The following is an 18,550-nucleotide window of genomic DNA, read 5'->3' on the forward strand; positions in this document are numbered from 1 at the left end:
TCAACACATTTATGCTTCAACATTCTGTAAGGTGCTTTAAACTTTCATTGAACACAAATACAGTGAGTGCACCAATCGTTTTAAAGCTACACTGTGTAATTTTTAAAGTTGATTCTTAGCAAAAAACACTTTGTCCTTTCAAAATTATATGTGCTCATTAATGTGTAATTACTTCTACCAACTAATCAAGTATTCTCGTAAGCGTAGAATCTGCCATTTAGAATACATACGAGCGAGTCGCTCGAATGGCGGCAGCCATGTTGCGCCTCCATCTTGAAAATACATTAGCCTAAGAGGGACATACCTGGAAATTCAAGCTTCGCCCTTCGCGTTTTTACACTCAGTGGCACCGTGACGAATGCGAGGGGGAGGTTACTCGCGACTGCCGGCAGATTTGAAATAATGCGGCCACCGTAGGAGTTAAAGCGCCCTCGGAATGGGAGGGGCTAGAAAGTAATATTCAGTTGGTAGTTATATACAATTTAACCGCTAGATGGGAGAAAATCCTACACATTGTACAATTTTTCACAGATTCTAAACAGACAAAGCTACATATGTGGAGAGAAGGGTCTCACACACAGATCCTCAATAGTTTAAACATTTGAATATGGCACAGTTCTGAACCAAACGCTTTGCATTTCAGTGTCACCATTGACAGGCTCTGCCTTCAGGATGACATTCGTGCCATGCAGATTCAGGGCTTTTCCAGCTCTGCATACATCTAGACACTAGGCAGGCTACAAGTGTTCACTCAAAACCTGGACATTTGAAAGGCAAATTGGCTCCTGTGCTGACCTACTAATGTGCTATTAGTGGGTCTCAAATTTTCTTGCTTTTCAAACCCATATGTACGTGTGAAGCAAAGACACATATTCGACAGACCGATAATATAAACTTAAGACAATATTTTTATGCGACTCAAATATCAGCAGCAATGGAAAGGGCACAGGTCTGATGTTAGTGAGCACAGTGGTCTTATCAAATGTAGTTTGGCCAGGTTAACCTGCTGACCTTTTTGGGTAAACTTACCAAAATGACGCATGAATACAGTGAGTTTTACTTAGATCATTATTGTTAAAAAGGAAAAATTATTTTGTTTTCCAGAAACCCACAGATGGATCAAACTATGTCTAAAATCTGTTTTGAATTAAAAAGTGTTCAATGGAGTTGTTTCAGTATAACTAACATGTCATAAACTACAGATGAAACAGGATTTCATTTTTCACAAATAATTAAAACAAAATTTTGAGTGATGGGTGTAAAGTCTGTTCAACAGTTTTTAACTTTGATTGTTCAGTTGACGCAACACTGGAAATATGTCTTTGCAAAAAAAACAAAAAGAAATCCACAAACCTCAGGAAAAATGTTTTAAAAATTATTATACAGTGTTGCACAGGCTATATGTCTATCCTTTGCTGGTTTATTTTTATTCACAAAATATTAAAAAACAATCATTTTTAATAACTATTAAATATCAATATGAAAAAAAAAAAAAAAAAAAAAAAACTTGGCTAGGGTCTATTGCTTGTAAAACATTAGCTCATAAACCTAGAGGAGATTTGTGTCTGATTTTAAAACCCACTATTTCATTCTAATTCGCATGCTGTTCACAAGGAAAGTTCTCAAAGCTGATCCAAGTACATAATATGAAGCATGTGTGTTTCAATTTATTCCATATTATTTATACCACAAATAATGACAAGCTCCTGCTAAGAGTGGCTGACAGGAGCACATTGCTGAATTTTAAGATGAGGTTTGCTTTACACAAATCACCTGAGACGAGAAAAAAGATAACCATAATGCAATGATTCTGACTTCATCCACCAGGTATGAAGACTCATATTTTACATGTATGGGTCACTCTCTGAGCTTTGCGGTTACATTCTTGGTCGATCTTCAAAATAACCACAGCTTTATCCAGGCAGTTTTAAGCTACTGCGAATACTAAATGCTTTGATGAGCAATTTGATTGATTAAAGTTGAAATGCAATTACCTGTATTGCAATTAACTTATGGATCAAATGGATAGATCATCTTAAATGGATAGTTACCTAAGAATGAAAATGTTGTCATAATTTACTCACCCTCATGTAGTTTTTCTTCTGCTGAACAAAAAAAGAAGGAAGATATTTTAAAGAATGTTGGTAACCAGACAGTTGACGACACTACATAGTGGCTCATCGGCACATTCAATGGCTACCGTCAACTGTTTGATTACCAACGTTGCTTAAAATATCTTCTTATGTGTTCAACAGAAGAAAGAATCTCATACAGGTTTGGAACAACATGAGGGTGAAAAATTATGACAATTTTATCATTATTATTTATTTATTTATTTGGGGGGGGGGGGGGGGGGGGGGGGGGACACTGGGGTATATATATATATATATATATATATATATATATATATATATATATATATACACACACACACACACACACACACACTCGAGCCAAGATTACAAAATATTCTTAATTAAATTTAGTGGCATATTTTCATTAACTGGGTGTCAAAAATAAGCTGCTTGCAAAGTTGAAATGAACAGTCTAGAGTTTGAGAGTTCTTTCAATTTCTCTCCCCAACAAAACCTGACATAGCGGTCAAGAAATGATTCGGATGAATCAAATGAATGCTGAATCAAGCGATTCACCAAAATACCACAGCGGTTAATCTATTAGAATTAACTGTAACTAACTAGCTGTCCAGACTTCATGAAACACAAACTTACTTTTAACGATTCGCTCAGTTGTCGACAGCTTTTCTTTCGGCTCTTTAGTCGACATCTTCTCACAGTCCAGTCAGGATTTATTAGCCAGTAAATGAACAAAGATATGCTCCGTGTTTGCTGGTGCCAGTCCGAGCGAGAAGAGATCGCAAAGTGGCCAGCGACTCCGAAGGGTCCGAGAACTGTTCAAATTCAGACAAGCGGGCAGGTTTAACGCTCTAACACAGCTAATTTAGTGAACACTGAACAACAGTTGGTTTCATGGGTCACAGGGCAGTATAATAACATCGCCAGCACACACCGACTCGATCGCTTCTCCTCCTCGCTGACAGAAATACAATCACCGATCCCGGTCTTGGTGTTTTCCTGCAGACATTAACCTAACTAGCAATCTGCCTTTCTCTATAAGATTTCTTAGGCTCGTGGCAACGGGAGCCAGCGACACAAGATGATTAGGGTTTGGTGCGCAATCTTGAACGTTAATCCGATTTCCCACTTTTCAGAGTCAGAATGTCAACTCGCCAGTCTAGCCACACACTCATAAAGAGAGTTCGGCATAATAATAACGTGCCGAACTGCACCGATTTGTCTTAATAAACATATGTCCTGTCGTATGACAACAGAGATTGCGCGATCTACCCGCCCACTCGAGCTAACCATATGGCTAGCAGTAACTTCCAATCACACTCTCGTTCCCAGCTCCTCAGATTAAACGCTAATCTCTAAACCTCAGACGGATTTCCTGCAATATGGCGGAGCTGTGGCTCTCGACGCGATGGCGTAGGCGTGACGTAGCACGTAAAATTTGACACGTGCGAAGCAGATGGTTAAATGGGTCGTGCTGGAGGTCCCTCAGAGGCAGAGCTCGATGTGGTTAGGGTGTTACTGAGGCGATGCTCTTGGGAGGAAAGCACAAAACTACAAAGAGAAAGCAGTCCATTGAAGTTAATGTGGTGTGTACGCTTTAAACACATATTGTAGGCCTATGGCAACAAAGTATAAGTTTTGGAGAGGGTATATCATTCATTTTTGTCAAGGATATTCTTACTGGGTCACCATTATCATAACATCCTATAAATCGTTCCTTTCTATTTTGTCATTCCTTGTGCTGCAAGCTTCAGGCCATGAATGGGCAACAAATTGTCAAACTTTGCATACCATTTGCATGGTTATGAATTCCGCTTTGTGTCAAAGGTAATTTAAAGTGGTTTCTGTAGTGATGATCACTATGCATTATTGCAGGGGTTTTCAAACCGTTGTACCACAGAAAAATATTTGTAGAAAAGTGTTCATCTCTTATATACTGTCAACTTTAAAGTAAATATTTTCAACATAATATTTTAAGTTTGTTTCAGTATAATGACAATGTAAATTTAATTTTGATGTCTCATATTACATTTAATATTTTCCTCACACAGTATAAATTGATTTTTATACATAAAATATACAGCAGCCTTCATGTTTATCAACAGGGTCCTTCACAAAGGGATCATTATTTTGATTGATAACACCTGCATTAAGAGGGTCCATCTTCATTTTATGAAAGCAACTTATGTCAGATCATTATTTCAATCTAATAAACAGTAGGCTATTTTGTTTGGTTTAGTTTTTGTTCTTTGATTAGCATAAAACTTCTCCGGTAGCAGCAGGCAAGTCCAAATTAAAAGTCCTGATTGAGTGCTACAGATCAGACCGCATTAAATGCCATTCGCTCATAAGTCTTCATCAAATTCTCACAAGAATCAGAATTTTTCAGTGTTGGCTAAAGCAGTGAATTCTAAAATCATGGAATGCTTCTCACCATTCAATTTGGTGTTACCTTTCTATATATATATATATATATATATATATATATATATATATATATTAGAAACACTACATTTACTGTGTAAAATCAATGGGCCTCTTGGGCTGCAATTTACATTATTATTATTAATAATGTAAAAATAATTAATTTTGTCAGACCCCCCCCCCAATTATGTTAATAAAAAATTGAGACAACGAGCAGCTTTGCAGCTTCATTATTGCAGCAAAAATACCAAATATGTCAAAGGTTAAGAACCACTGCTTTAGAGGAAATATGACAATACACTGTGTACTTGCATCCACAAGGGGGAGTCAAATTCTTCATCAGATTTATCCATAGAGCTATATTGTATCTTCAACAAATAAAAAGAATGTAACCTTCATTCCTGAAAAAAACATGCATGAAAAGGTTAAACTCACAGAAAAGTGATGCGATACCATTTATTATCTTTAAAATATATGTCAGTTCCATTTCCAATGTCTACCTCTTTCAATAGACAATACCTAACACAGAATAGTCTGCGAATTTTACATTAGGAAAGTAAAAAAACACTATTTTATATTGCCAGCAAAAGCATACAGCCAAGTTACCTTTTGCAAACCAAGCAATCATTATCATTATTTCTAAGACAAAGCAAGACCATGTCTATATATACAAACAAACAAAAACAATTTTCAAGGGTGGAAACTGGTTTTTCCAGATGCTTGGCAAGCCTGTCATTGTACATAATATTTTTCACAGATATTTAGTCAATGTCTAGACATAACACGAACACAATGTCTAGCCTGATTCACGAGAATCCCATTTAATTCCACCTCTCGATCTGGTGCTCATCAACATCAAGATAATAAAGCAGACACCCAACCCCAGTCTGACAAACACGGAGTGATTTAATTCAAACAGAGCCTGCATACTAACATCATCTGGGTTCAGCTCATTAAATTAATGTAGCAGCACCGGTGATTAAAGAGAGGACTTCACACAAAAATGTTTTCCTCTTCCTGTTTCTATCATGTCAACTTCCTGAATTTGAGGCAACGTAATTATGGCTCTATACGTAAAACATATAAATTAGATATTTATGTAAAGGACACTTGTAAGGATGTACCGGTGTAAACAGCATATATTTATATATATATATATATATATTAAAAAAAGGTGTATTCTGGGTATTAAGTAATTTGCTATAGAACGAGAAGGCAAAGAGGAATATGTAGCAAAAAACACTCCTCACCACAGTGAACAAGTCCTCATCTTACCCATCATAGGCACAAAGTGACTATTTGAGACATGAACATGCCGGAAAAACCACAACATACTACTGAAAACAGGTCCAGGGTGAAAACAAAAGGTATGGACTAAGGTAATACTACATATTTTGGACAGAAAAGATATTTGTAACAGACCTGATGACATAGGCAAGTCCAATTTTACCAGTAAAGTTACGAGGGGGGGAAAAAAAGAGCAAAAATTTAAATAAAAAAAGTTCAAATAAATGTAGCTATATTGGTTAAACATTAAATATCACTTAATATGAGGGGTTTATGGAAAAGGAAGCACATCTCCACTGAACATCTTTACACCAGATGGCAAAATAAACAAGAAGGATTATGGTGTCCGATATAAACATTAAAATGGTAAATTATGCATAGAGCATCAGTTTAAGTATGCAGGGTAATGACAGTACAAGCAAATATGCTTCAGAAATGTTCACACTTAACTCATTTGAGCATTTTTTTTCCATGACACTACCGTTCACTCTCACTTTTTCCAAATTCTAGCCAGCAAGCTCCCTACATCAGCACGAATTTGCTCGTATCTGAGACGCATAAGGCATTTTGGTCCTCTCTCCATTGAAGCAGTAGCTCTGATCACCCAATCTTATCCAAAACATTAGTACCAAATTTTCACCCACATTTAACCCAAAACCTGTATTAAATCACACTGTTTTACTGCTACCAGCCCAAAAATAGATCCACTGAAAAACAAATAACATCTTTGGCTGCAGGTCTGAGAAAACCTGGAGAGCAAAACAATGTTTTTGATTCTTTCACCTAATAAAATCAGCACAGTCCGGTCTCAGTCTGTTTGCATAGGCTTTTTCAGGTATGAAATGTCTGAAGAGTGGTTGAACTGACATATTAGCATGATCTTGACAACGCAAACAGAATCTAACACATCAAACCTTGGCTCTTCATATCTGTCAAGCTGGCCTAACTGAAACCCTGTTCTTGAGCTTTGATGTCTTTATCATGTATGGGAGCACCTGAGGCTCACGTAAAATATCTTTACTTGATCTAACGCTGCTGAAGAGGGAGGAACGGGAACAGAACGGCTCCATAACCAGCCATGACTAATCAAATACAAAAGTAGTCTAAAGTGCAAATTGAAGATCCTGTTGCAGATGCCGCATTGATTGCAGAAAAGTCTTGTTCATTTTACACATGACAAGACTCCCATCTTGGCGCACAATATTTTATAACATGCAGCTTGAAGGACCAACAAACGGCTTGAATGAATGTCCAGTGTGTACTTTGTTTCTCATCCACAGACTGTAATGTCCCACGCTCACTGCATGATGAAGCCTGGCTGGTGGGCCATGCGTGGAGGGGGTCTCTGGGGCACGGGTGGGGGGTATTGCTGCATGTACATGCTGGGGTATCCCTGGTTAAGAATGAGTGGTGGGTTTCCAACTCTGGGGGGAATAGGGGGGTATGGAGTAGTGGGAGAGAACGGAGAGGTAGGAGAGTAGGAGACGGCTGTGGCGGGCTGGACAGCAGGAGTTTGAGTGACTTTAACAGGGGGAAGAGGAGGAGCCCGGCGGGGCAACGGCATAGGGGAACCATTGACCTCTCTGTGGAGAACAGCTGGCCAGGAGGGAAGGTCCTGAGAGCGAGAGGGCTGAGGTGTAGTCGGAGCCATGTGGTGTCCTTTCAGCACCATTTCTTGGAGCTTCTCTATCTTGACTCTCCGCAGGTGTGCCAGCTTCCTCTTACTCTGATACTCATCAATGAATGTGTCCAGGGGGGCTGCACCATCGAGGAACGAATCGGCCATGTTCTAATTTGAAGAGAAAATAGCAATGATCATCATCTAACGAGTCCATCAGATGTCGAACAATCCCTAGCAGATATCGTGCAACTTTAAAGAGTAAGTTTAATGAGTAAGATAAGGTGAGTGAGGTACCTCAGTTTCTTCCTCGATTTTGGCCCCTTCTGCTTGTAGGAGTGCAAGCAATGTGTCCAAAGGCATGTTTCCAGATATGTGGTCTGTGAGGGGACAGCAAAGAAAAATGTGTTATTATTAAGAAGTCTGAAAAATGATTACAATTAAAAACTGCCTTCCTGTAGCTCAAGCAGTAGAGTAGTGTGCTGGCAATGACATGGGTTCAATTACCCAAAACCCCAAAAATACAATGTAAATCACTTTGGATAAAAGTGTGTGCCAAATGCATCATTGTAAATGTAAGCAAGATATTATATGATATTAAAGTGGTAATGCAAGGGAATTTAGGAAAATTGTTTTAACCTGAAAAGGTATTAAACATGTTAGGGACATGTAAGATCTGTTTTGAGGGAAAGAGGCACCTTTTGGCTTTAGTCGTTGTGTAACAGCAAAGGCTGCTAGATAAATCTGAAGACTTTGTGTGCGTGCCTTAAGTAAATTAGCCGAGGCATCAACAGGGTGTGTTTCACCTTTTAGCTCAGGAAGCCGCAGCATCAGATTTCACTGTACAACTCAATGAGCAATTCTATCAGCAATTCTCAGAGGTCAACAGACGCTTACGTCAGAAACTAATATAAAGTAGGCCTATTATTTGCTTAAATTACACAACTTTTTACATAACAGCCATTCATTAATCATCATCAAGAGAGAAATGTGTAATGTTCTATACTTAGTGTAAAATAAATTTTACACCATTTAAATCACAAAACTTATAACTTAATAACTAATTAAATAAATTTGCAGAACAAATACATCAATATAAGCTTTGATTCTGTCATAAATCAAAGCTGTCAGACATCACAAGCAACACTTTGATAGCTTGTGATTTACTTCCTACAGTATGGCACACGTTTGACTACCAGTCCACCTCCCTTCACTGATTTACATCTATTTACATTTACTTTCCTGGCAGGTGCAACTTACAAAAGTGTCATTGTGTGTTGTAGTTCATGCTACAATGAAAAAACCATCCATAATTCAACATGTTTTCCAACCACTCAACAGGCTGCTCTTGCCATGTTCACCACATTACAACCGAACTACTAACTGGACCCTGCCCAGTAATGCGGTTTCTTTACAAGTCATATAAAATGAAACACTGTAGGCTGTCGTTTACTGTTTATCAATAAAGCTCAAAATTGCAGACACCGAAATATTGGTGTTTTTGGTTTTCCTGCCACTAAACAAGACAAGAATAAAAATAAAAAAAAAGAATTCTCCCATTAAATCAATAAGGCAAATGCCTTTTTCTGTCCTCTTTTGAATGACAATCTAATTAACACACTGCTTGTTCTTAAACGATCAGCTGACACTGATGATTGACCTATACACTGCTAATCAAATCTGACCTCAGATCAGCTCAAAAACAGAAATATCTACTGCTATATATAACAGAATCAAGCTGGCACAGACTTATCAGCCATATGATTCAGAGTACATGCTTCAACAACAAAAAGAAACCGACAGTAAACAACCTAAAAATGTTCCGACCTTGTATAAGGCAGATGAAAATGGAGCAGAAAGCAAGGGAGGGTAGAGCCTTTAAAATAGAGGCTTGTGTTTAATACACTAACACAGACACTAATGTTCTATTAATGTGGGATATAATTTAGATCACATTAAGCACTGGATGAAACAGGCCCTGATGTTTTGGATGATTTAGAGACATGAAGGTAACAAAGCCCCACTTTATTACTTTTGCTTTACTTACCATTTTAAACATAAATTGTAGAGCAAATAAACTCTCTGCCCAGAAGAAAACCGTTCTTTCGTAGGATGTTTAGACAGGATGTTCTCATCAGTTAAGCTGTTCTCTTCAACTTCTCAGTCAGACTTTGGTGACATGCACATGCTAGAAGTGCATCTGGCTATGAGTAGCATACAATCATTCTACAACAGACATAGCATGGGCACAATATGCAAATGTTTTGGTATGCTTAAAATACCTAAATGGCCTATTGCATTTGCCTAAATAAACATTATACAACAAAGCATACTGTGTGAAATGCTGTATCCCACAATGCAATGTTTTATTTTATTCCAAACATCCTGCAGATCATGAGACTGCTATTAGTCTACAGCTAGCCCATTCAACTTACTTTGTGCTCTGTGCAAGTGTGTGAAAGAACAAAGAAAGACGGAAAATACTGTCTGTGTGTGTGTCCGTGTTTGTGTAAGCATTCGACTTCCCCTCTCCAACCCCTTTTTCTGACATTGCTCAAGGCACAAAGCCACACTGTTACTCCAGAGCACCACTGCAGCATCAGAATAGGCCGTCACGCTGAAACACCCCACATAGCTGCTCTGTTGTCATGGTGTGGCTTTTGGAATAGTGGTGGCAGCGAGTTAATGTACACACAGGAACCTCACCACACAATTTAGCCTGATAACTAGGGATTTTGTTTATCTGGGTCAAGGGAACGGCTGACTGGCCAGCCTGCCGTCAACCCTGTCCAGATGCACGGGCACTGCTGCTGCTGAGCCAGTAAATCCTTATCTGGGGCATAACCAACCACCCCAGCCGGGGAAAGTGGGTAACCTACATTTCACCAAAGCCACCATCTTTCTCTTCATCTGTACACAGATGACAGTACACCATGTTTATTTCCTCTATGTCAAAATACCAAAAAAATGCTGGACCTCAAAGGGGGCAAACATCTAATGTGGATGGAAGTGAAAATTGAGGGGACACAGTGGAAAACTACTCTCAATCTGAAATGCAATGCTGCTACACCATAAGGCTCAACCACATCTAAAAAAATAAATAAAAAAATATTATTTTTTTATTTAAATAAAACATTTTGGATGTTTTTGAGTTTGATTACATTTAATATACAAGTTTGTCTCCATCTATTATGGGTGTAAGGTACAGATATTTGTCTATTTTTGGTATGCATCTTTCAGTTCAGTACGTATGTGTACCGAATGAATGAATGTACCGAGTTGTTTTAACACTGCACATGCTGAACTTCTAAGAGTTTCCCTCCAAGGATGGGACAAATTATATCGATATACTTTGATGTTGTGAACACTGTTGTGAACATCTGCTTTATATTAACTGCTTCAAACTAAATCATACAACTACATGGCTTGCCCTACTGTCAGATGCGCGTCGTTCAATGAGTTTTCCTCAGAGCACAACTTACATCTTACACTTGCCTGTAAATGTTACAAATTAACGCAAGTATTGCATTTCGCATTGAAGATTATCCTGATGGCAAGCTAATCATACTACATAATACATTTAACTTCGCAGACTTCAATGAGTCCCAGCGCGCACATACGTGTCAAAAAGCGGAAAAGTTTGGCGGATTAGAATGGGAGCGCAATAAATCTAACCTTATTTTTAAATATTTTGATAACACATTTTGCATCCAAAAGTGTAAGCACTTCAAATATTTTCCCCACTGCACCGATTGAACAATTACGAGACATTTCAGTAAGTCAAACTGTGTCTTTCAGCATACCTTTTGATGTTCTTGCATGTTTTTTCATGCTATAACTTGTATTAAAGTGGAAGAAAAGACTCACGCTCTGCACTGCCGGTTAACTGAGGCGCTGCAGCGATCTGACACTTCACATTTATGAGCGTCAAAATGCCATATATTGTTTGCATGTTGTGATAAAATGGACAGAAATTAAAGGCTGAGACTTTGTTTCTTATGAGAACGAAACAAAGCGCAAAGAGATTATTGGATGGGTGGTGTGCTACAAATAATGTCTGGTGTAGGGAAAACTGTGGACTTGGCAACCCTGGCTTGAACTACGGATGATTCATAGGGTCAAGTTGAGCATGCTTTAACTTAGCTATTTTTAACTGTTACTGCGTTATTTAGGGTGGGAAATTTGATCAAAATCTTATTGCACTGTACGAGTAAGTTTATTTCAAGGTAAAAATATATAACCTAAACTGGCTAGTTTTGTTGAGTGTCACATTTGACTGCATGTTAGAAATATGGGCAAGTCAAAAGAACAGTCCAAAAAGTTAAGAGAAGATATCATCGACCTTAACAAACAAGGAACAGGATACAAAAAGATAGCGAAGGCACTAAATGTTCCTAGAAACACAGTTGGAAGCATAGTTTGCAAGTTCAAAGTTAAAAGAACAGTGGTTACACTACCTGGATGGGGCAGAAAAAGGAAGCCATATACGGCTGCAACCAGATTTCTGAGAAGGCAGGTTCAGAAAAACCCTTGAGTGACTGCAAAAGACATGCAGCAAGACTTGGTGGCAACAGGCACTGAGGTTTCAGCTTGCACAGTAAGGCGCGTACTAAACGCATTCTAGAACTCCAAGACGTACACCACTTCTGACCCAAAAGCACAAGAAAAGTCGGCTCCAACTTGCTCAAAATCATATAAATAAGCCATAGAAGTTTTGGGATTCTGTTCTGTGGAGAGATGAAACAATATGGAACTTTTCAGCCCTGTGGATCCTATGTATGTCTGGAGGAAGAAGAATTAAGAAAATGCTGAGAAGAACACTCGGTCTACAGTTAAGCATGGTGGTGGCTTGTGATGCTCTGGAGCTGCTTTGCATCCACTGGCACTAGAAACCTGCAGCATGTGGTGGAAGGCAAGATGGATTCATTGAAGTATCAGGAAATCCTAGGAGAAAACGTCATGCCATCAGTGAGGAAGCTTCAGTTTCCAACAGGACAATGATCCCAAAAATCAAATCCCACCAAGGCTTGGGTGCAGAAGAAGTCCTGGAAGATTCTACAGTGGCCATCACAGTCACCTGACCCGAACCCCATAGAAAATCTCTGGTAGGATTTGAAGAAGGCAGTTGCAGCATGCAAATCCAAAAATATTACTGAACTGGAGGCCATTGCTCATGAGGAATGAGCTAAGATTCCTCAGAAACAAAGAACAGGGGAAATATGCTGCAGAACAGTTGTGCGTCAATACACGAGCGGCCGAGTTTTAAATATACTATAATTTCTTAAAATACTTATCAGGGACACCTGAGTAAAGTGCATTACAATAATCTAGTCTCGACGTAATGAATGCATGGATAAGCCTTTCCGCATCTGGCAGGGATATAGATCGAATTCTGGCAATATTTTTTAGATGATAAGAAACCAATTTGATATGGGCATCGAATGACAAATGTGAATCAAAGATAAAATGTAGATTTCTCACCTGTGATGCTGGAGCCAATAACTCAGAATCAGTGAACAGATTTAGACAGTTATGTTTGTGCAAAGCTGCCAGCATACAAACAAGTAACAGTTCCGTTTTTGATTAATTAAGTTTAAGATAATTGTCATGCATCCATACCTTTATTTCTTACAGACATTCAGTAAGAGCTGTGATTGCGAAGGTACAAAATAAAGGTTGGTATATTAACATTTTATCAGTTAATGAAATACAGTTTATTTACTATAAATTTAAGTTAAATCTGTAAAACCTAAAATGTTGCTACCGTATTTTTACAGTAAATGTCTGGCAACCACAGCTGCCAGTTTTTTAGCTTAAAGGAAGTGGGAGACGGCAAGGCAAGTTCCAACATGCTTCAATACTTCAGTTCCAGTATACACTATATTTCAAAACCCAAGCCAGCTGACATTCAGTGTACAGATGGTAAAATGAAATGAGTGTTAGTATGCTGTTTGGAATCAGCTTCCAGGCAACCGCTGCATCACAAAGGGTAATCAGTGACAGCGTTTTATTCATGATACCAGCACACACCGTGCAGAGGGGTGTGGAGGGACACTGAAAACCAGTCCCTGTTCTCTTTAAAGTCACAGATCCTTCTCAGCTGTGACAGTCATCTGCTACCGTTTAGTTCTGCCTTCCTATTCCATGAGGAAGAGAAATATAGTGGGAAGTGATGGCCTGAGACTAAGAGTTGGTGAAAATTACATGTAAAACCTGAAAAACAGGCCCTTCAAGGAGTATCTTATAGCTGGGAAATATGACTAAGTTCATATGTTCACATGCCACAAAAACAACAATATGAGTTAAAGCCCAGAGGGACGCTTCAAACATTTACATTGTCGCTTTTCAAATTTACATATGGTAAAAATAGTCCTAGGCACATAAGGGACATTTTAACCACAATATAATATAAAATGAAAAACCAAGACGAGCAAGTAAAAGTCGAGCTGTGTAATTGTGAGGGACATGCAATACACAGAAAGACGAAGAGAGACAAAAGGAAGTTTTGTTTTAATCGCAGTATTTTACCTAGAGTGGAGTTGCGCAGCTGATAGGCCTCAAACAGCTCCTGTAGGCTCCGGTAACGTCTGGTAAGCTCGTTCTTTTGATGGTCAAGCATGGGTTGGAGTTTAAGGTTCTGCTCAGCCAGAAGACGGTTACTAGCCAGGGTCATCTCCTTGTTCTGTTGTATTCCTTTAATCTGAGAACACACAAGAAACAAATTAATTCAATAAAAGGCAAGTACATATAAATTGAAATACTCAACCATTCAAAAGTTTGGGGTCAGTAGAATTTTATTCAGCAGGGACACATTCCATTCATCAAAACTGACGGTAAAGACTTTTACATTGTTACACAAAATATTTCAAATAAATGCTATTGATGCTATTAATCAAAGAATCCTGAAAATGTTATTTTTACACAAAAGTATTAAGCAGCACAACTGTTTTCAACATTGATAATAAGTAATGTTTCTTGAGCACCAAATCAGCATATTACAATGATTTCTGAAGGATCATGTGACTGACTGAAGACTAGAGTAATGCCTGCTGAAAATTCAGCTTAATAAATTACACTTTAAAATATATTTAAATAGATAAGTTATTTTAAATTGTCATAATTTATTATAAATAACAGGGTTTTTTTAATCAAATAAATACAGCCTTAGTGAGCATAAGAGACTTTTAAAAACATTGTACTGAACCCAAACTTTTAAACAGTAGTATAAATGAAACAGAAAGAGAATGTACTGTGTCATGCCTTTAGAAAAAAAAAAAAAAAAAAAAAAAAAACCAGTTGCACTGTAGTCTGTAACAACAAGAGTAAATATTTTCACTTGACTGTTCATAAATCTCTCGCAGCATCATGTTGCAGCTTCAGGTGACAGAGTGAACTGTCAGGATACATTTCAAGATAAGTGTAAATAACATGGTATGTGGGGGCAGTGGAAAATGAAGATTAATGACCTATCCATTACTTTACTTTTAAAACTCACGCTCAAATTGATATGGTAAATTGGATGCCATCGTTACTGTTTTTTACAGTGTGTCATGGAAAGGAGGGGTTTAGAGACTGAATCTTCAGACGAGTCGTTTTAGAGTCTTTGAGAAATGAGGTGATGTGCAATGTATATTATGAGAAAGTGAAAAGTGTTGTGACATTTGATGCACATAGACCTGTTGGAGGAGACCTCCAAAACAAAATTAGGAACCTTTAAAATAGCATAATAGAGGCACTTTAAAGCTTCCACTCTCAGGAATGTTTCCCAGTAGATGTTGAAACATTGATGCATGGATTTTCTCTTATTAGGCTAATACACAAGAGCATCAGTGAAGTCTGACACTGATGGTTGCAAATGGGATCTAGGAGTGGGCGAAATGTCTAAAATCACAATAGTAATTTTATTTCACGATAACTATATTCACTAAAGGTATAATATAGTTATTTTTAATCTTTAAATGCATAAATATGGCCCACTGACCCAAAGCGTAAAAGAGCTTAAGTGTAAAAGATACAAAAAAGTCCATACATTTTCCCACCCATACACCCTCCCCTCAAAGAAATCAGGACAGGAGTGGTTAAAAATGGACAGAAGAGATGGGATTAAAAAAAAAAAAAACAGGTGTAAAGGGGTATGACCCTCCCTCGTCTACCAAAACACATCTTAATACCAGGTGTAAACAGGGCCTCAGACACAGCTCAGAAACAACACACACATACCTAAATGAGTTCTCTTTCGCTGCGGTTTTGCTTAAAAACACATCAAAATAATAGGCTTTTGTGATGGTGCAGCACAGCAACGTCACGTGAGCATGTAATTTCGATAGAGACGACAGTCCAAAATCTCTACAGGTTGACAAAATTCTACCGGTTAATCGTGTCTAACGGTATATCGATCTGGTTCATAATTCAATTCATCCCAAAGGCGTTCAGGGAGTTACACAGCAATCTCTTAGGGAAGTTCAATCATAGTCAGAATCTTGAAAACCACTGTTTCAGACAAATCCTAAAAAAAAATTGTATGCATGCATATAAAAGAGATTCACCACTGAGAATCAGTTAAGAGGCTTAAAATTATTTATGCAGAAATTGATTAGAATCAGCAGGCCTTTGATATTTAGGTCACTCCGCCTTAAGCCTCTCCTTGTATAACGGATGTTCACAACGTCCTTACTACTGCAACAGAACGTTATGGCCCAAAGAGGGGTCAGTGGCAAAGGGTAGCTGTACACATCATAGAATCACACAATACAAAAAATATGTCTATAAATATGACAGCCCATTTCCAAGAAAAAAACATTATTGCAACATGCCACCTCTGGTGACTCAAGAAACTATGACTGCCATTAGGAACATTTAACAGTATGTTCCTGTCATGACTCCTCCCTTTTCAACAGGTGCACTTCTGCAGTTTCAGTTTAGGTATCATGTGTCAGAGTGCATAACAGGAAAAAGTGACATTTCATGTTTCTCAAACACCTGCCTATGTCAGCTGGCAGGTTAGAAAGCATTTGTTCTTCTGAGATTTTACACAGCCTGTGCCAGGATGTCCTACGTATTACATGATTGGGGTAAAAATAAAATACCCAAAATAGCACTCCGAATATACAGTTAGTGTCTAACACATCAGAGAAAGCAGAAATCATCTGTTAACATTAAGTAGATGGTGACAGATAATACTGAAACCAATTATCTGGTCCTCACACCAATCCTTGCTTGTGAAATGCAAATTATTGCTCTTCACTGATTCCATAATGCTAGTCCTTTCCAAATCTGACTAAGGGTAGGTATTCATCACATTAAACTAACACAGCCTTCTAAAAAGACATGCAGACCCATTTATTAATCCGCAGCCATTGTATTCATGTGGCAGATAATAACGTTCTACATAATGTGAATTGTTACTATATTTGGCTTCTGGAGCACCATTCCAGTACTAACCCATTTGTCTCAGTTAAGTGAAAGCCAAGATTTTTTTTTTTTTTACGAATGCTTAGGCTAGTTTTAAGAAAGATGTTTATTTAAAAAGCAATAGATAAATGCACCAAGTTACAGTGCTGCCAGATCAAACATCCTCTTGTGACACATACTGAGTCAAGGCTGATATCTTTCCATGAATTGGAAGGTCAAATCAACTCAAAGCTGTGAACATGCCCAGAATACTATTTAATTGAGAATATGCAAACACAAGTGAGCAAACTTTGAACTTACACAGGGAGTCAGAGACCTGGTACTGATACTGTGTGCATTGGCAGTGCTTAGTCTGATACATTTATGGTTATGCATCAGCAATTATAATTGACATGAAACTCTTGATTAAAAATCCAACGAGTATGGCAAATGGTTAAGAGTAGACACAGTGTAACATGTACATGCTACATTGCCACAGACTTTTCCTTTATACATAAAATCACCAGGGTTTATTCCAAATACTGAGTTTGCTTTAAAAGGGGAACAAGCACATCACACACCTTGCCTATAAGAAACATAAAAAACCATGCACTACAGAACTGTACTGTACTAAATGGTATTTTAATTAAATAAATAATAATAGGAAAAATATAATTTATGACACCAAAAAACTAATGCTCATATTATTAATTTCAGTAAATATTACAGCAAACCAGGGCTTTGCATTACAAAAATTGTTAAGTACAAACACATGCCATGATCAGAAAGGCGATGACGTTTCCATAAAAATAAAAAATGAAATGCTACTACAAATAAAAACAGAAATAACAGTTACACAAGACCAATCCCAGAAATAAATTGCAAAAGAGGATCACGAGAAAAGGACTTTCATCACTGACATAAAAACAAAACAGAGACTCTATAGAGGAAATGTATGTTCCTAACTCAAGGGCATTATCATATACGGTAGGATGAACCGTTTCTGCTTCCGTGACAAGGTCACTTTGTTTTAATGAAAATGTATTGTTTAACGGATGACATCATAACACTTTGTCATAGTCCGCGACGTCAAAAACAAACCAAATTGAAATCACGCGCAGAAACGTTCAAATTTAATTAGTTCCTAGTGTAAAGACGTCGTAATTCTGCAACAAAGAATTTAAAAGTATAGAAATAAACACGGCCTGCGATGCAGAACCTCTGTATAAAATGGTGCTGTTCCAGATACAAACCAACTCGCCGTGGTAACTAACTTCGCGACGGTCTTCACGAGAAAAATAAACTTACCTCTTCCGAGTCGTCGATAAATTTGCTGAGCTTCTCGTCATCTTCGAGCAGTTCGTTTAACTGAAATAAAGTGTAAGAACTCAACTTGTTTTCAAAGCCAGCCATGTCTGGCACAGCGGTGTCTTTCACACTTCGAACTCTCTGTCTCCTGCGGTGGGACTGGGCACAGCTATTATTTTCAGCCGGAAGACGACAGAAGGAGATGCGTGACGTCAACCGGGACATCACCGCAAGGTCTCGAGAATTTGATGCGCACAAACTTTTGAAAATGATAATTACGTTTCTGATATGTCTTTACATCTGTGCAAGATGAGTTTTATTTGTCTCTCTATTTATCTATCTATCTATGAAGTTGAAGTGCTGAAATTAAAACAAAAAAGAAAGCTAAATAGAAATATAAAAAAATAATAATAATTACAAAGCACATAAT

The 18,550-nt window shown here is 37.9% G+C and overlaps 2 protein-coding genes across 3 annotated transcripts in view; both read right to left on the reverse strand.

The window, feature by feature from the left end:
* ppp3cca (protein phosphatase 3, catalytic subunit, gamma isozyme, a) overlaps positions 1 to 3,475 on the reverse strand; it is a 38,586-nt gene extending 35,111 nt beyond the window's left edge. For both annotated transcript variants that reach the window (XM_084115307.1, XM_084115306.1), the window contains exon 1: positions 2,730 to 3,475. In XM_084115307.1, the coding sequence (XP_083971433.1) occupies positions 2,730 to 2,784 (55 nt within the window). In that variant the 5' untranslated portion in view covers positions 2,785 to 3,475. The remainder of the gene's footprint in view (positions 1 to 2,729) is intronic.
* Positions 3,476 to 6,260: 2,785 nt separating this feature from the next.
* Positions 6,261 to 18,410, reverse strand: vps37ba (VPS37B subunit of ESCRT-I a). Its single transcript, XM_084115044.1, has 4 exons — positions 18,121 to 18,410; positions 13,951 to 14,122; positions 7,720 to 7,802; positions 6,261 to 7,593 (listed from the first exon to the last, which is right to left on the reverse strand). The coding sequence occupies exons 1-4, from the start codon at positions 18,343 to 18,345 to the stop codon at positions 7,102 to 7,104; spliced, it is 972 nt and encodes a 323-aa protein (XP_083971170.1). The 5' UTR covers positions 18,346 to 18,410; the 3' UTR covers positions 6,261 to 7,101.
* Between the last annotated feature and the right edge of the window lie 140 nt (positions 18,411 to 18,550).

The sequence above is a fragment of the Abramis brama genome, assembly GCF_963993115.1.
Source record: "Abramis brama genome assembly, chromosome: 5".
In the NCBI taxonomy this organism is placed as follows: Eukaryota; Metazoa; Chordata; class Actinopteri; order Cypriniformes; family Leuciscidae; genus Abramis; species Abramis brama.